The sequence below is a fragment of the Lutjanus erythropterus genome, chromosome 2, assembly GCF_056507025.1.
Source record: "Lutjanus erythropterus isolate fLutEry1 chromosome 2, fLutEry1.hap2, whole genome shotgun sequence".
NCBI classification, from domain to species: Eukaryota; Metazoa; Chordata; class Actinopteri; order Lutjaniformes; family Lutjanidae; genus Lutjanus; species Lutjanus erythropterus.
In genome coordinates this window covers 24,647,382-24,665,944 of record NC_139318.1, presented here as the reverse complement: position 1 = coordinate 24,665,944, position 18,563 = coordinate 24,647,382, and the positions used below count along the sequence as shown (strand labels likewise).

General features: G+C 38.4%; 1 protein-coding gene across 1 annotated transcript; it reads left to right on the top strand.

Moving 5' to 3' along the window:
- The first annotated feature begins 210 nt into the window (after nt 1-210).
- LOC146331654 (S-adenosylhomocysteine hydrolase-like protein 1) lies at nt 211-18,218 on the top strand. The gene is made up of 17 exons (XM_084734007.1): nt 211-717; nt 5,746-5,857; nt 6,675-6,818; nt 7,046-7,146; nt 7,718-7,820; nt 9,521-9,615; nt 10,293-10,399; nt 10,487-10,603; nt 12,293-12,356; nt 13,502-13,590; nt 13,898-13,968; nt 14,064-14,158; nt 14,353-14,451; nt 15,651-15,719; nt 16,088-16,166; nt 16,362-16,482; nt 17,518-18,218. Exons 1-17 carry the CDS (start codon nt 538-540, stop codon nt 17,522-17,524), a joined length of 1,653 nt encoding a protein of 550 aa, XP_084590133.1. The 5' UTR covers nt 211-537; the 3' UTR covers nt 17,525-18,218.
- The last annotated feature ends 345 nt before the right edge of the window (nt 18,219-18,563 follow it).

The window sequence follows — 18,563 nt, the reverse complement described above, 5'->3', positions numbered from 1 at the left end:
AAAATAATGGGTTATTATCTCATAATATTGAGTTAGTATCTCAAAATATGCGAATGTATTGCAAATACGATAATAATGACTTGTTTTTCGTCACTTTGGGGGAAGTAGGCTTCCATGAACAAGCCCCGTAATACGTTCTTATCGTTTGTTGCTTTTGTTGTCCCACTTCCCGTGAACGCAGCCATATAAATACACCGCCCCCTCAGTCTGTTGGTTACCGCCCACAAAGTTACTCAGCCAGGTGACAGCTGAGCCAGCAGGGAACCAACACGGCTGCACTCAACGCAACAGAACAGGCAACTCAACGAAATCAGTCAGCGTCAAATCAAAGTGGAGCACACACTGACAGTTACTCTACTGTTTCGTTTACTTTAGCCTCTTACATGTCCGTAGTTTGAAAGCCGCTCTCCTTCTCCCACTCGTTGTTTTAGCGGAGTAGCCTGCTAGCAGCGGAGGATCTCATCAGTAACGTTAGCGCGTGGAGGCTCAACGGTTGTTCTATTTGTGAGCAGGAAACGTTTCACAGAAGCCGTCAACATGTCAGAACCGTCCGGCGAGGTGAAGCTGGAGGTGAAACAGGCCAGCAAAGAGGTGAAAGAGAGCGAAAACGTAGCGGAAAAATACTCAGCCATGACCGTGAGCAAGAACAGCGAAATGAACATGGGAGAGCTGTCGTCCGCCTTCAGCGCTGTGCCCACACACAAACCAGTGAAAAAGGTAAGAGTGCAGCCAAGACTCCGCACAACGGCTGCAGTTATGCGCAGCTGTTAGTTTGGTTAAAATATTGCAGCTACTAGTTATTGAACTATCTATGTGTGGTAGTTATTTGGGTGCACGGGGTCAGTTGTTCTTGGACTGGGTTTACAATATATTGCACATTATACATTGCCCTCACCATACTTCTTGACATGGCACCACTTAATAATAACACTACTCTTATAAATGATTTATAAATTGTTTAGAATCAACTTAGTAATGTAGTAAGCACTTTATAAATCCTGAATTAACAATTATGAAGAAGTTACAACACCATGCCATACATAGATGTGGGCTCACTGCTGCTTAATCTCAGTTAACAACTAACATTTATTGCTATTGTAAGGTGAAAAATACATCACCATTTATTAATGGTGGTGGTTTAGTGCTCGTAACTTATTACAAATATCTGGTGAGGCTGACAGGATTAAATGCTGGCTGGTGGAGATGACCAAGAGAGCAATGAGTGCTCATCTGTGTTGTAACAGCTTATTAATGATTTATGAAGTCTTAACAACCTAAATAATTACCTAAGTATATACCATTTATAAATCATTTATAAGGGTAGTCTCATTGTAAAGTGGTACATCCTCCAGTGCTCAACACATCTGTAGGAATTTACATTTAAAAACATGGGCATACACCAATAATAATTCACATAACAGAGAAAAAAAAACCTAACCTAGATTGATATTCTATCCTCGTGTCAAAGTAAAGCCTGTACCTGCAAAACGCTGCAGGAACAGCTAGATTAATATTAAATGTGATATACATATGCTATACGTTACAAAACTTGCATTAAGCGACTGTGAAAGTTTGATTTATTTTATTCCAAATTGTGAACTAGTAAGGAGAGACACATTGGGCAAGTTGTTAGTGCTCCAAAGTATTACAAAGTTTTTATTTTACTTTATTTTTTATTGGTGAAGAAAAGAACCAGTGTTGGTGTGGGCCACATATTAGTACAAAGAATAGTTTCTCAGTTGTGCAGACAGTGTTTTACATCTCAAAGAGTATGTAGTCCTTTTTTCCCAGTATTTTCTATATCGTTCAGATTGCAGTCTTAAGGAAAAGGTCGATATTTCCATAAAGTTTATTTAATCGACAGTTGCAATCCAGGTGTCATTTGATGGTGGGTTTGCCTGTGGCTACTTGAGATGTGATGGTTTTCGTTCTCACAACCAAAAGAACTTTATAAAGATTTTCATAACATATTCATTCACATTCATTGAGTTTGTCTGGGGTTTTTGTTCAGGTATAGAGTTCTCACCTATTATTACAAAGTGTAACTAATCTTTGGCAATCTCTTGCCAAAATGATCTGTTGCCAATTGTGTGCATCTTAAACAAAAAGAGCAGTTCCTTTTCTTTTACAAAGAAAACCAGTTGCACCTAAGTAGCTGCCTGACTTCTTAATTTTATCTAAGTATAGGAAATGACAAATAACAAACTGATACCTTCCTTCAGGAAGAAGGAAGAGTTGCACCTTGAATTCTTTGGGCTTCAGAGTGAAAGGTATTTGCACACTTCATTTAAGTTGGAGTGGAAAAATGAATACCTGTTTCAGACAAAAGGCCCCATGTAATCTCTTGAAGTTGACAAAATAAGAGACACAACTTTCTGCATTATATAATACAGTTCAACAACACCACAAACCGGAATGAACTCCTCTCCAAAACAGTCTCAACAAAAACAAACACTACAGCCTTCATGAACCTAGGATTTATTGCAGGACTGTTGTATTAGACTGCTTTAATTTTAGCTTTGTGTGCCTAATAAACTGAGCGTATAAGTCAGTTGTGATCATGAATCTGTCAAATGCAAAGTTTCAGCACCCTCAGTTTGAGATTTATTAGTCAGCCTTGTAGCCTCATTATAGACCAGTTGTTTGTTTCACATCCTCATTCTCCTTCTGGGATGGGCTTAATATTACAGCAGTCATTTTCTTGCGGTGTTTTGGATCTCAAGTAGAACAGTTTGTGCAGGTAGAAACAGATAACTTCCAGTGCCAAATAATAAAACAGAAGTGGGGTCATGGTAATACAATCAACATAATCCATATTATTTGGTATGATCCTATTATGATTAGAATTTTTAACAGCTATGTAAATGTGAATTATTTTTTAGTCATGGTTGTAAGACACCGCAAGAAAAAATACAGATAAAGTTAGATGACGGCTACTTTCAGCCATGACTTTACATGAAAGGTAGCTCCAGCCCGTTTTGGGGGCGGAAAACAGGATTATTTGCTGTGTCCATGTGGTTTATGTCCTCAGTGATCCAGGGTCAAAGCCCAGTGGAAGACATCTATTTATATTGACACAGAAATAATTAGCTTATGTTGTTAATGATTATCTCCTGTAGTTAATATTTAGGCATTGATGGTTCAGTAAAGTTTCAAACTTACAAAAAATGATTATGCATAGAAATGAGGTTGGAGCTCATGGTTAAAGGAATAGTTTGGATTATTGAAGTGGTGGTGCATGAGGTACTTATCAATAGTCAGTGCATTACCTACAGTAGATGGTGGTCGAGATACGCCCAGTTCGGAGAAGCAGCAGCAGTACCAGTGAATGATGCTATGCAATGTGCTGCTGTGAACAGGGTCAGCAGCAAAACGTATTTTAGCCACTTAAAAAAGGCCCAACTAAAGAAATCAATGTCTGTTTAAATATACACTATATTTAGAGTATCTTAACTGCTTTGTCTCACTATCAGACAGCCTTTTCTGATGGGAAACCACTGTTATATAAGCCAAATATTGTTCACTCCAAACCAACCAGACTCTAGACTTTAAACAGTAATTTTACCTCACAGAACACTGGAGTTGCTGTTTTACTGCTGCCTTGATTGGTTTGTTTGTCTGTGCTGGTGTGTGGCTTCTGTGAATTCAAACTAAGCCATTTAAATACTAAAATCTTCTGAGAGGTAAAATTATTGTCAGTGGAGTCTGGTTGCTTTGGAGAGAGTGATATTTGATTTATATAATGCCAGTTTCCTGTCAAAAAAGACCGTAAAGCAGTGAAAATATTCTAAATTAAGCATATACTTAAACTGATAAAGATCTTTCATACAGCATCACTTCAGATAATCCCAACTATGCCTTAAGTACAGTGTTTTGAGTGCATTTTTGTTTAAGTAGGACAATCATGTAAAATTTTTAGCTACTATTATCAGTCATGCTCTTTTTATCATATTTCTCACAGTAATCTCTTTGGCATTTAAAAACAAAGCAGTGGCAGAGACTAAATACCAAATACTGTGGGTAAGGTAAGTATAGTGAAATATTCTTGGACAAAGCATCAATGTACATCAAGTTACAACATGAAACCTGGAGTACATCCAACCACCACATTCAACCCAGTCATCAGGGGTGATAACACTTTGGCAGTGGTCCTGGAGTCTATCAGAAGCACTTTGTAATGTAGTGAATTAATACATAAAACCTTTACTGTGGCCCTGACTGACTAAAATAAATCAGGCAGTATTGGTCAGGATTTGGGGTCCTGCAGCCCACCCCATCCTGTCCTGTCCAGGGGGAAAATATGTGGTGTCTTGTCACCTTAATCTGAAGAAAACAGCTTCACATTGTTCTTTGTTGCTGTGTTATGTTCACTGGTATGTGGAGGGTTTTCAGTTCCAGGCCTAAACCTAGAAACTAGAGACTGACCATATCAGAGTGGGGAACCTGACTCTCATTCAAAGATTAAGAGATTGAGGCTGACTACTTGCACTGTAGTCTTTAGTCAGGCTGGGAATCTCTAAGCGCCTCATGATTCGATTTGATTCGATTCTGGTCCAGAGAGCTACAGTGAGATTATAAAACTTTTATCAATGCATCTTGATGTGTCAACAATTGTTACAGGCAATAGTATGGTGACGTTTTAAATTTCCAATCATTGACTTTTCTGCAGTGATTAAAAATCTTTCAAGAGGGAATCACAGTACATCTAAGAATTTTTTTCTCCAATCCCATGTCTGTAGGCTGATTTATTAATGTCTAATCCATCCTCCCCATACTCCCCAATGCTGAGTCTTTATATCTCAGTGTTAAAAGAGTTAAAAAAAAACTCACCTGGCCTGGTAAAGAAAGGTAAAAACAAACAAATTCCAGAAACCACTGAGGTTACAGCACCTTGAGGATTTTCTTTATCTCACCATCTTATGATTGATGCATGAAAAACACCTGTCAACAAAAAAAGATTCTGATAACTGCGGTGATAAAGAGAAAGTTAGCTGACCAGGCATGAAAACTAGGTATACACAACAAAAACACCACTTTGTTCCTCTTGTGGACCCCCCCCCCCCCCCCCCCCCCCCACACACACACACACACACCAGCTTTACCTGAGTATGGATGCAAAAAAATGAACAATGACAGGATATGAAACTGCCAGTCAGTCATACAGTAACATTATAAAACATTACAAATTTACTTTTCTAATACATTCACTGGTAATACCAAATAAAATAAAATCAGTTGCACAGAGCACAGTGGAAATGCCACACTGATTTAGTTTCATCTGATTGCATTTTGTAATTTTGTCTGTAAGTGTTAGGATTGCAGCAAGGGTGTGGTAAAGTGAATCCTCCCAAAAAATCTGCCTCTGGCAGCTTAATTTTGGAACATCTGTCTTGATGGCGCAGTTTGTGTTGGTCTGCTGCCAGAAATCTATTTTTGTCAATATAACAAAATAAGCCCTCTAGTTTGAGTAGGATTATAATGTTGTTTAAGTCTTTTTTTAGCAAACATCTTCAATTTTCTTCATTCCACTCCATCCAAATCTGGTCAAGGCAGAAGCTGTCTAAACAAGACCACAAGCACACGAAAATAAAAACAGTCCAACTCCTATTTCTACTCAAAGAAGGAATGATTGTGTACACAGTACCCTGGACCATGATGCAGGCTTTTAAACTGCTATTCAGTTTAAACCACTCATGAAAGCATTAAATGTGGAGGAATAACATGGCTTTTTCTTTTTTACCACAGCAGATCCAGTTTGTGGAGGACAAGCAGGAGTTCAGCAGGTTCCCCACAAAGGCAGGACGTCGCTCCCTGTCCCGCTCCATCTCTCAGTCATCCACAGACAGCTACAGCTCCGGTAAGGAGACACTGCCAGATACATACATGTGTAAACATGGATTGATTTATCTGCATGAACGTAATTTCTTTGATTTTGTTATGTTAACTGAAATTTAGAGGGTGGAATGGGAGGTAAAGAAAGATGGTTAATATATGGAGGCCTGCTACAAGACAGTAAACCATTTGCTTGTTTTCTGTAAAACATCAATATCAGTTTACTTTAATATTACACTTAATTAAAAAAAATAGTATTTTTTATTTTTCTGTTTCTCATCATATTTTAGTTCCTTTTACTAATGAAGCAACTCTTAAATCACAGTAAACACTGTTGGACACCTGTTCAAATGCTCATTCAGTCTTGCATCATCTGTTTACTTCTCAGTAGTCTGACTCACAAGAGGTAGGCTGTTGGATTAAGCCTGCCATTGGCCAGCTACTTCGGTCACAACAACAACAACAACAACGACCTCTGAGCTAGCAACTTACACACTGAATGTGGCAAGTTACCTAAACTAGTGTCTCGTTTCCACAGTTACCCTTTTCTTTTGAGATTTAGCCATTTTAATGCCAGGTCTGACCTCCCTACATTCAAACATTCCACAAAAACACAAAAAGTTCCCTCCTGTCAGTATTTTGCAGGGGCACCATCACTCTGTTCTGGGCTTTGCGCTGCCCATGACAGTTGTAATTGATTTAAAAGAAAATACAAACAAGCCTGAACATTTTTTCACTTATTCAAGAATGATAATTGGTTCAACCAGACGTTTTGTGCTGGATAAAGTATAACTGGTGGCTTTAATTTGGCAAGTTCCTTGAAAACTTTGTTTCCTTTGCAGCTGCGTCCTACACGGACAGCTCCGACGATGAGACCTCACCACGAGACAAAACTCAGGTCAACTCCAAGGGCAGTAGTGACTTCTGCGTCAAGAACATCAAACAGGCTGAATTTGGCAGGCGTGAGATTGAGATTGCAGAACAAGGTAAGACACAGCGGGAACAAAGTCACTTCACTGTTTTACTTGTCTAACTACTCTAAAAGACATGTCCCATGATATCTTATATCTAAATCAAACATATTTTATAGAATATGAAGTGTTAAGTGTTGTTTAATTTTACTCATTTGGAGGAGCAAAATTTGAGTTTCTTTTACATTATCTGCATTGCCATCTGGCTCACTCACTTCTTTTGATGTTTTCTTGTTTTTCAGATATGTCGGCACTGATCTCACTTAGGAAGAGAGCACAGAGTGAGAAACCATTGGCAGGTGCCAAGATTGTGGGCTGCACTCACATCACTGCCCAGACTGCAGTAAGACTTCCTGTTCTAACAGTCTAAGCAAAGACTGCAGTGTGATAGCGCCTCTTAATCAGGGGAGGATTTTAGGTCAATTTTAGTCACAGTTTCTGCACAACTTACTCTAGACAATAAGAACTTTTTTTTGTAATTTACTGGCAACTCTCATATTCGAGTCTTGAATTATTAGTGTTGAGGAGGACTCGTCTGTATTATCATGAAATACAAAACTGGCTGTGTTTCAGGGACTATTCATCAGCTGTCAACACCCAACTGATCAAACAGTGTGGCAGACACAATTGTTGTGTTAATGAATAATACACTTAGAATGATTAATATGTAGTCTATTTGTGACTAATGAATAGCTCTATCTTTTTTTTTTTTAAATATTATATTTATTTAAAAAAATACCTTTTCCACAACACAGAGAACAAAAAAAATGAACATGACAAAATAGAACAAAGTAGAATAAAATAAAACAGACTGCCAGCTTACAGAGAAAGTACACATATGCATGTCAAAGTGAATACTTCTTCCTTATTTGGCCATTTTCCTGTCCACCTCCTGCTTACCTGTGTGTTTTCAGGTGCTGATCGAGACTTTGGTGGCTCTCGGGGCTCAGTGCCGCTGGACAGCATGTAACATATACTCCACTCAGAATGAAGTGGCTGCTGCTCTGTCAGAGTCCGGTAAGCAGTAGAGAAGGTGAAGAATGTTTGGAGGGATCATACAAAGTCTTGAAAGTTTGGAAAATGCTTCTTTTCTTTTCTTTTTTATTTTTTAGCAGTATCATATCATCTGCCATCCACAGATTTTTACAAAAATTTAACAGCTTTGTACATTTTAGGAGAGGTAAAGTGTGTACACAAGAACAATGAAAATATATCGGAGGTGGTTGGTTTTCAACATAATCTTGTGTTTCATTTACACGATCTTTTGATAGTTGAAAATAAACAATACCATCATCAGATTTGTCATTCATACCTAGATAAGTCCTCTGTTACTGTAAATGTGAGTGCATTAAATAATCCTAAACATACAACATATCAAAGTAATATGAATAAAGTGATGATGTATATTGATGTCTGCAGGTATAAAAGAATTTGCAATTGCATCGATTGTAACACTTGTGTGAAGTGATGATGAAGGCTTCAAGAGTCTTGAAGGTTTGGGTTTATGTGTGTTTGAAAAATTGTTCTTAGTTTTGGAGCCCAAACATCATGACAAACTCTTACCTTCAGTCCCATAAATGTCGGTAATAAACTACACAGAAGTTTTTCAGGCTGAATTCAGGCAATGAACACTGTTTTTACCTCTTACTAACACTGAGGTGGGGGAAATAATACATGTTTTCCTTTGAGCAGAATGAGCAGAGTAGCGTGTCCTTTACCATGTGAGCATCTCGTGGTTTTTAGAACCAGGGATACTGTTTGGAAATGTTTAATAAACTCTTAAAAAATCAGCCCTGCAGAGATAATAGGAACAAATAGGATTTGCCATTTAGTGAAAGAACAGCACTATTTCAGCCTTTTATCTGTGGTTGCTATGTGATGGTTTAAGTATGTACTAAATATCCTCAGTAGACCTTTCATGATGTGACGGGCTGGGGGGGTCACAACAGATTTAGGAGTCACTTAGTGGAGATCATGTGTTTTTGGGGGGTAGAGTTTGTGTCCACTGTTCAGTAAGTTATTACTGTGCATAATTTGTTAAACACAGAGCTATTTTATCTGCAAAACCCATACATTTACATTAAACTAAAGGGCACTTGAGAGCTTTTCTTCAACTGCTAAGAGATTAACGGGGTCTGTACGAGTGCTGGAAACCCTTGAGAGAACTTGAATTCTAATGTAGCGTTTTCAAGGTTTGAAAAGTGCTTAGATTTTGGATGAGGTGCTTGAAACAGCTTGAAATTGTAATTGCATTACTTTCATAATGAAGCGCTGCCTGACTGAATTGTTCGCTTTTAAGATAAAGAGATAAAATAAGTTGTATATTGGCACAGACAGCTTGTATAGGATGCCAAGTCTACTTCCAGACAGGTGACACGTTGACATGAAACATGAAATTTTATTGTCTTTTCCTTTAATTTATCACCCCTATGTAGAATTCTGCCATAAAATAGAATTTTGAATTTTTATGCCACAATAACATCTGACAGCTGTAAGGTACTGGAAAAACTCCAAAAGTGTTTGAATGTGACTTTGGAAGAGGTCTAAGAACCATATCTTACACCCAATAATGATGTACATGTGATCTCTTGGAAGCTGCACTAAATGACATGTGTAATATATAAATATGTTGTGTATAATTATGATACTGCAAATAATTTTGAACCAGTCTAGACAAACATGGGATTGTTAGTATAAGACTCTCTGTTATGTTTCAGGTGTGGCTGTGTTTGCCTGGAAAGGGGAATCTGAGGATGATTTCTGGTGGTGTATCGACCGCTGTGTTAACACTGAGGGTTGGCAGCCCAACATGGTAAGCGGAAGTTTCTTTCTCTAACCTCTGTGTAGGATTTGTCCAAACTGTTTGTAAACACACAAGAAAGAAAGTTGAGTTTTGAGTCTCATTCCCAGGACATCAAATACCACCACTTTGGGTTGGTAAAGTGTCCCCTTCAGACAAATAATGAGAACATGGCAGAGGCGTGGTGTCTGCAGATATAGGCACCATCACAGGCTTCTAGTGGGCAATAAGTGAGGGCTGAAAGGGATTATGTTGATATGAGCCTATACATGTTTTGTTTTAGAAAAATATGGCACATTATTCCTTTAAAAATTGTAAAGGAGAAATCCGATATTTGTTGTAATAAATCATAACGTGTATTTGGGAAAAAATGGTATTGATCATGCTGTAACAACTACAAAATGAAACCAACACTAAACCAATAACCACTATTCCAAACTGTGTGTGTACTTTTTTGTCAGTATGGATGTGAAATAAGTCTTAAATAAAACTTGTTGAAACCTGCAGAAACCCTTGAGGGGTTAGTGTGGTAATAGACTGATATGTGAATGATATATTCAAACAAACGTGTTTGGAAGTATTTGTCTCACACTAAATTTGTTTGCCTGTGTACCCATCAGGTTTTATAATGTGTGTCTCTTTACATTAATATTCATGTTTATTAAGTAAAATATTTTTGTATCTGTTAGATCCTTGATGATGGAGGAGACTTGACACACTGGATGTATAAGAAATACCCCAATGTATTCAAGAAGATCAGGGGCATTGTGGAGGAGAGTGTCACTGGGGTTCACAGGTAACTGCTTGAAAAACACTAACTATAAAATATTCAGTTACACACCAAGATGGAGTGAAATGTATCTGCCTTATTCCCTCTTTCTAGGTTGTATCAGCTGTCTAAAGCAGGAAAACTGTGTGTACCTGCCATGAACGTAAACGACTCTGTGACAAAGCAGAAGTTTGACAACCTGTACTGCTGCAGAGAGTCAATCCTGGACGGGTGAGTGAGCTGGGGTCTGAGGTATTTTGTTGTTGGAAGGCTACACAATAACAAAGTCAAGCCGATGTTGAAACACTACACTCTTTGTTTAGTGGACAGCTTTACAATGATTAATAATGCCTGAAAGAAAACTTGAAAGACACATCTGAACGAAGGCTTTTGCTTATATCATGAAAACAATACACTCGGAGCAAAAGTCACATTACTTTCCTTCACTCCTGTCATCAGACCCACATGCCTAACATCAGAGCTTTGTCTGTTGTCACAATGGAGTGACGTAAAGGTCAGGAAACATTGCTGCCATCACAGGACATGTGGTTCCTGGAGATCAAATTCACATATCAACTAAATAGCTTTTTAAAAAGCTGTTGCCCTTGTAACACTCCTTTACTGTGCACACTGCAAACTCTGTTCAACAACGAGCAAAACAGACTGAGAACATAACTGCTCCATTTATCACCCCCTATTAATTATCACCACAGCAGCATATAAAGAGTCTAGTACTCTTTGACAGTGTCTTTGTATGCAGTCAGTGCTATCTGTACTCACCACTCTTAATTTATTGCTGTTCCCTCTGATTAATTATCTGCAAGGTGCCCTAATGTCTTGTAGCAGGTGTTCCACTGTGAGTAATGATGCCTGATGATTTATTGTGCTGGGATATTTAACGAAACTGATCTTTTTTGTTACGTACAGACCTTTATTATTGTTAGTCAACAGGCTTGGCATGTTTTCCAATGCCTGGTTGCATAATACCACTTAAGCTAAGTTGTCCCTGGAATTTCCATCTAAAGATACCTTAGGAAAAAAGGATTTGCATAAATCACCATAAGGATTTCCTTTGGATGCTGTAAAGGGAAACCTTTTCATCCCAATTTTTTGCCTTAGCAACTTAAGTATTCCCATATTGATTGTTAGAAAGTCCTTTGTAACTATTTTAAATTCTAAGGTACCAATAACAGTCCCTTGTAGAACAGAAGACAGTGGCTGAATTTATGGTGATTGAAGAGCAGAATGAGATACAGAGACACATTTTCCTAGCTAGCTTGTCAAACAAATGTTAACGAAACTCTGTCTTATATATTAACATTAACTATATGGTTTCATTTTCATGCAACTGTTATTGTCTTCTTTCTTGCGGTAATTGTCATATTTTCACGTCACCTCATGACTTGATTCATGACTTCTGCTTGTGTGTAATTGTTGTGGTTGGTTTAAATTTACCTTAGATTATGTGCTTGTGGTTTCCATAGTCTTTGAGGAGAACAGGATTCACATCTTCTGTCTAGTTTGGCTTTCTTTTTCTTTTCTCCTCGTTTGGAGATACAAGCCAACAACTGACAATAATGCTGTTTAGTAACATTAAAGAATGATATGAGTGAAGTGTGACCATGGCAACTGAAGGCCTAATGCACTGTATTATCACAGTAACTACCATGAAAGTCTAAACGCTTAGACAAAGAGACAACCTAAGTGAACCTGTTAGCTTGGTGAAATATTTTACTTAAGGGACAAACTTAATGCTCTTTAGGACAAGTCACTAAATGATACAAACATGGTTCACAATAGTGTCAAATAAGTTTCAACTGTATCACCATAAAGATGCCAGATTTTGGAGTTATGCAGATACAGACTTGCAATCTGTCACCTTGACAAAATGTGTTAATTTTCTGTCTCAAACCTCTCTAGCTTGAAGAGAACCACAGATGTCATGTTTGGAGGCAAACAGGTGGTTGTTTGTGGGTACGGTGAGGTGAGATACTTGATATTAACATGCCACACTAATCATAATCACATAGCTGTGGAAACATTCATGATGACAGATAGCAATGCTAAAAGATAGACAGCACAGACAGGCCATGGACTCATAACAAAGATAGCTGTCGTCACATTTCATTGGAAAATATTTACAGCACATTGGATATACCAGTGGCAGAGTGTTGAATCAAGATGATGTTAAAGATTCAGAGTTTGCAGGACATTGAGATTAATAAACTTGTCATGGTTAAGATTAGGTACTGAGAAGTGTTATTTCTTTATTAAAGGGATAGTTCAAATTATGTCAAGTGGGCTTGTATGAGGTACATAGTGTATTATCTGTAGTACATGACAGTTAGCAATCTCCCTGTTTGGAGAAACAGACAGGAGGCTAAGCAACATGCTGCTCTAGACAGGGTGCAAGAAAACATTGTTTATCCATCTGAAAAAAGGGCCCACCTAAAAAAAAATCAATATCAGTTAAAGTGCACGCTATATTTAGAATATTTTCACTGAGTAACCTTGCTGTCAGACAGCCTTTTCTGACAGAAAAAAACCCCACTGTAATATAAGCCAAATAACACACTCTCTCGCTCAACCCACTTCCTGTGGCAAAACCAGTTTTACCTAGTGGAACATGTGAGTTGCTGGTTTATTGCTTCCTCCACCTGTTAGTTAGTTTGTGTTATTGTTTGATTCCAAACTAACTTTTTTAAAACATTAACCGATCGAGGCTGTGGTAGACGAGCAGCTCCTGTGTTCTGGAAGGTAAAATATCTGATTGAAGAGAACAATATTTGGCTTACATAATGGTAGTTTCCCAATAGAATTGACTTTAGTAAAGTTAAAGCAGGGAAAACAATCTAAATATAGCAGACACTTAAAATTATGTTGTTTTTTTAGGTGAGCCTTTTTTAGGGTGGTAAAATACATTGAGCTGCTTATTGTGAACAACACATTGCATTGTTTCTCCAAACTGGGGGCGTGTAGACCCACATTTACTGTAGGTAATATTCTGATTATAGATAAGTACCTCATACAAACCCACTTCAAATAATTGGAAGTATCCCTTCAAGATCAAGGTAATAATCAGCCTTTCTAACTATGCTGCTATTAAAGTATATCATCCCGTCTTTGCAGGTTGGAAAAGGTTGTTGCGCTGCTCTGAAAGCTCTGGGAGCCATCGTCTATGTTACAGAGATTGATCCCATCTGCGCACTGCAGGCCTGGTGAGGAAAACAAGAACTGGATGATCTCCATGTTGAGTGTTTCATGTGCCAAATAATAATATAAATAAGGACTGACAACAGTGTGGATAACAACATAGCACGTTTTGTTAATTACGTGACAAACATAATGTGAGGTGACTTATGTTTAGCTTGAACTCGAACATGCTACATTAACCCAACAGGGAGTCCAGCCCTGCAGCTGCATTCAGCTACTTGTCAATAAATAATAGATACTGTCCTGTTTGCCACTGTCCTCCTCACTGACGCTGAATAGTGAACCCCTTTATCTCTCGTTTGTTCCAAACAGTATGGATGGATTCAGGGTGGTCAAGCTGAATGAGGTCATTCGGCAGGTTGATATCATCATCACCTGCACCGGTAACTCCACTTGCACTAATTAATTTGAGATTACATTTTTATAGCCTGTCAATCTGTAGCTGTGACTGAAGGTGAAAGATTGTGTCTTTCTGTAGGGAACAAGAATGTGGTGACCAGAGACCAGCTGGACCGGATGAAAAACGGCTCTATTGTCTGCAACATGGGCCACTCCAACACAGAGATTGATGTGGTAAACTAGTGCACATGATGGACAAAGTTAAATCTATCCCACACACTAAGATAATGTATTTTTAAGATACCCGAGCCTAACCAGTGTGCATGAACATGGTGAAATAGTGCTTTAAGAGAGGTGGGTCAGCAATGTTGTATTGACCTATGATGAAGAATGAATGTGAGGGCGACTGATATTCTCGTCCTTCGCAGGCAAGCCTTCGGACCCCTGAACTGACCTGGGAGAGAGTGCGCTCTCAGGTGGATCATGTCATTTGGCCTGATGGCAAGAGGGTTATTCTTCTGGCTGAGGTAACTGAATCTATACGCCTGACAACCATATGTAATAAATACATACAGATGTGTGATGGGTTACAGTTACGGTTAGTAAACCTGTGACAGTCTCATTTATGGAAAATAAATAATGCTAGTGTAATCGGCTTGCTATGAATTTTAAGAAGTTAATAAATTTAAAAAAGGGATAATGTCCTGTGAGCACATCATTATGATTATATAAATCCCAACAGGGTAGTGCAGGTCTTGAATCACCCTGGTAGGGGTTTATTTCACCATAATGACCCATTCACTGTATATTATCCTGCTTATTACATGGCTACTTACTGAAATAATCAATGATTGAATCAAATGATCAATGAAACAGATCTTAGAATGTCATACTGGACGTATCAAGATTGAATATACAGCAAAGTTGTGTAAAAACAACAAATACAGCACAGAATGAATGACATACGAAGGATCAGGGCTGCACAATTAATTCAGTATTAATCACAATGACTATTTTAGGTTCCTACAATTAAATGATCATGATTTTTAAAATGTATGCTCTGCTCATAGAAAACTCTGCTGCATGACAGTTAAGCACTTCCCAAACTAACAGCCAGCCATCCTGCAGTGGCAGCCTGTCCAAAATATCCTGGATGTTGTGGCTGCAGTCCAGAGTAGAAGAGCAATACTGTACACAACAGAGGGCACACAGGCAAAACAAAAATCAAATCAAATATCTGGAGCTAGTCTCTCAAAACAGAATCAGGGAAAGTGATATTAAAGGCATAGTTCACACAAAAATGAAAATTCACCCATTATCCACTCACCTTCATGCCGATTGAAGGCCGGATTTAGTTTTTTAGTTCACAAAACATTCCCGGAGTTTCACAGGAAAACAGTGTTGCAGAATCTCTCAAATAATTTAAGTGAATGGTGATCAGTTTTCAAATGCCTCCATACTACTTGTCTGGTGTAATCCAAGTCTCCAACTGCCTCTACTTCCTTTTATTATTTAGATTGTCCTTAATCACAGCAGTCAATTTGTAGCTCTTAACATAAACCAAAGAACCTACCCATAACCTGACAGGCTGAAGTTTCTTACGGTGGCCTGTCTCGTGAAGAACACAATATGTTGATAATGCAGCATTTCATTATGTCAGAACAGCGATACTTGAACATGCTTTTTAAAACCTGTGATTTTGATAACATGTTGTTTTCTTCCACAGGGACGTCTTCTTAACCTCAGCTGCTCCACTGTCCCAACCTTCGTCTTGTCCATCACAGCCACCACTCAGGTAACATGTTGATACTAATAAACAGCCTGCAATAAGCTGTACAGCAGCTGAAGACACACAGTAGTTATTACAGATAACATGTTGGGTTCACTGTGTACTTTTCCGTCTGCTGTCATTATTTGGTTGTTCTGGCAGGTAAACTCATGATCAAACCTGTAATAAAACACCAGGATGATAAAATAGATTACTGCTAGTGGAGGACATAATGGTATTTCATAGTATCCAATACACTTACAACAACATTCTGCTTCTCTTCATAGATCTGTTATCATTACTCTGTAATCAGAAGTTCATTTATTGCTCTGCATTAATTTCATTAAGTGCATCTTGTTTCAACAGTAGTATTGTTAATCCATGTTTGTGTTCAGGCCCTGGCCCTTATCGAGCTGTACAACGCTCCCGAGGGACGATACAAGCAGGATGTTTACTTGCTTCCCAAGAAGATGGGTGAGGATATACAGATACTTAACCTTGACCTGTGACATTTAAGTGTTCAGAGTAACATTACTTATGGACCTTTGGTGATGGTGGCGCCTTAATTGTCTGTTACCTCTCAGCACAGTGTTACCCAGCAGCCATAGGTTGATTTCCTGTATGTGTTTATGTGTTTCTGTCTTACTAAATTATATCTGTGTGTTTCAGATGAATATGTCGCCAGTCTGCATCTGGCCACTTTTGATGCCCACCTGACAGAGCTTTCTGATGAACAGGCAAAATACCTCGGCCTGAATAAGAACGGTCCTTTTAAACCCAACTACTACAGGTACAGTTCTCCCAGGTTTGACTACAGAATACTGCAGAATAGGAGTGAAACTATGAAACTAAATGCTAAGAATTCATTATTAATTAACATGTATTATTTTTATTCCATCATATTTGATTAGATAATTGTTTGGTCTTTAAAATATCAAAACGGATAGCCTTGATTAGAGTCAAAATGCATATTTTGTCTCACCAATAATTGCACAAGTCCAAAGTATGCAAAGATTTGAAACTAAGTTGTAATATCTGAGTGGCTGTAATTACAAGTTGTTTGATATCTTAGACTTGATAAATGGCTTGTAGTTAGTTACACACGCACAGGTATAAAATAAAGCATTTGCTATTAAAAGGATAGTGTGGATTAATTGAAGTCGGTTTGTATGAAGTACTATTAAATATTTGGAAAAAAATGATTCTAGCTACTTAAAAAAGAGTCCATATTGGTTTAAATGTACACTATATTTAGAATATTTTCATCCCTTTACTTTGCCATCAACCAGCCTTTTCTGATGGCAAACCACCATTATAAAAACCAAATATCACTCTCTTCAAACTAACCAAATTCCATAGGTGAAACCAGTAATTTTACCTTCCAGAGCACAGCTGCTTGGCGACTTCTGCCTTGATTGTTTAGTTTGTGATATTGTGTGACTTTTCTGTTATTAAAAGTTTGGATTCAGTGAAGTAAGAAATGATTGATTTCACTGATGGAGTTTGGTTGGTTTGGAGAAAGCAATATTTGGCTTACATAATGGCAGGTTCACACCAGAAAAAGCTGCCTGATGCCAAGGGAAAGTGGTGAAAATGTGCTAAAGTCAGCATTAACTCATAAAATGCCTTTTGATGCTGACCCTGTCCACAGCAGTACATTGCTTAGCTTCCATGCTGGTACTCCTCTCTGCTTCTCCTGACTGGGGGTGTGCTGATCGGCATCTGCTGACTATCGATTGGAACCTCATACCCTACATCGCATAATCCAAACTATCCCTTTAACATTTTGCATTTTGTAACCAAACCTTGTCCTTGGTATTTGCAGGTATTAGTCTACAGGGAAACCTCGGCACACCTAAATGAAGACAGTACCCAACATCATCCATCCCTAAGACAAAAGAAAGATTTATGTATATTGTATTTTATACTCTTCGTGGGATGCACAACTCATATTTAGTTGTATTTTACTGGCCACAGCAAGTTTCTCTTCTCCCTCTGCTTCCTATAGAACTGCACACATCACCCAGCTGGCTATGAAAAGTCAGTATAACCACAGCACTTATATATCTGCTGTTTAGTGAGAGCTTTATTTTGTTTCCATACCTGCTGGCTCCTTGCTTATTTTAGACTTCTTATAGATATGGAATAATATATCAATATATTGTGCCAAATGGTGATGGAGAGGAGTTACCGTTGTGAAATGTTAATGATTAGTTTTGAAGTCACTTAAACCTGCACTAAAGCGAAACTTTTGATATGAACATTGTATAAAATTCCTCGATGTAATGCCATAGGGTCATTTGAAACCCACAAAACTCTGAAGCTCACTGTTAGCTCAGGGTTTTGGCTCTCTCATCAACCTCCTGTATTAGACAAGCCTGCCGTTACACAAAACAGCACAGGGCCGATGTAAACACCTGGCTGGTGTCAAGCTCCAGATGTGTTTCTCAGGAGTAGATGGACCAGAGCTTAAAGAAAAGCCTGGACTTAGAGCTATAGTTGGTAACCTCTATAAAAATAACTTTTTGTCATTGTAATTATATCCTGGCAGTAACATGTGAGATAGATAATATGTGGAAAACATCAGGTTCCTCTAGCTCGTCCTAGTGCTCCTAAGGGCATTCTCGAGATTGAAAACAACCCATCAGAGCCAGCTTCACACCTAAAGTCTTGTTATTTGACAACCTCTGAAGGAGTCGGTGCTAACCCATACACGTGTTAAATAACTCCTGTCACCTATTTTTCCTCTGCTCTGCTCCGTGTGTGTGTGGACATGAGCACAGAGCAGAGAAGAGGAGGCGAGAAAGAAAAGTGTGATGGCCAGTGACAGCAAAATGCAGTAAAGGCTCTCACACGGCGCAGTGAATTCTT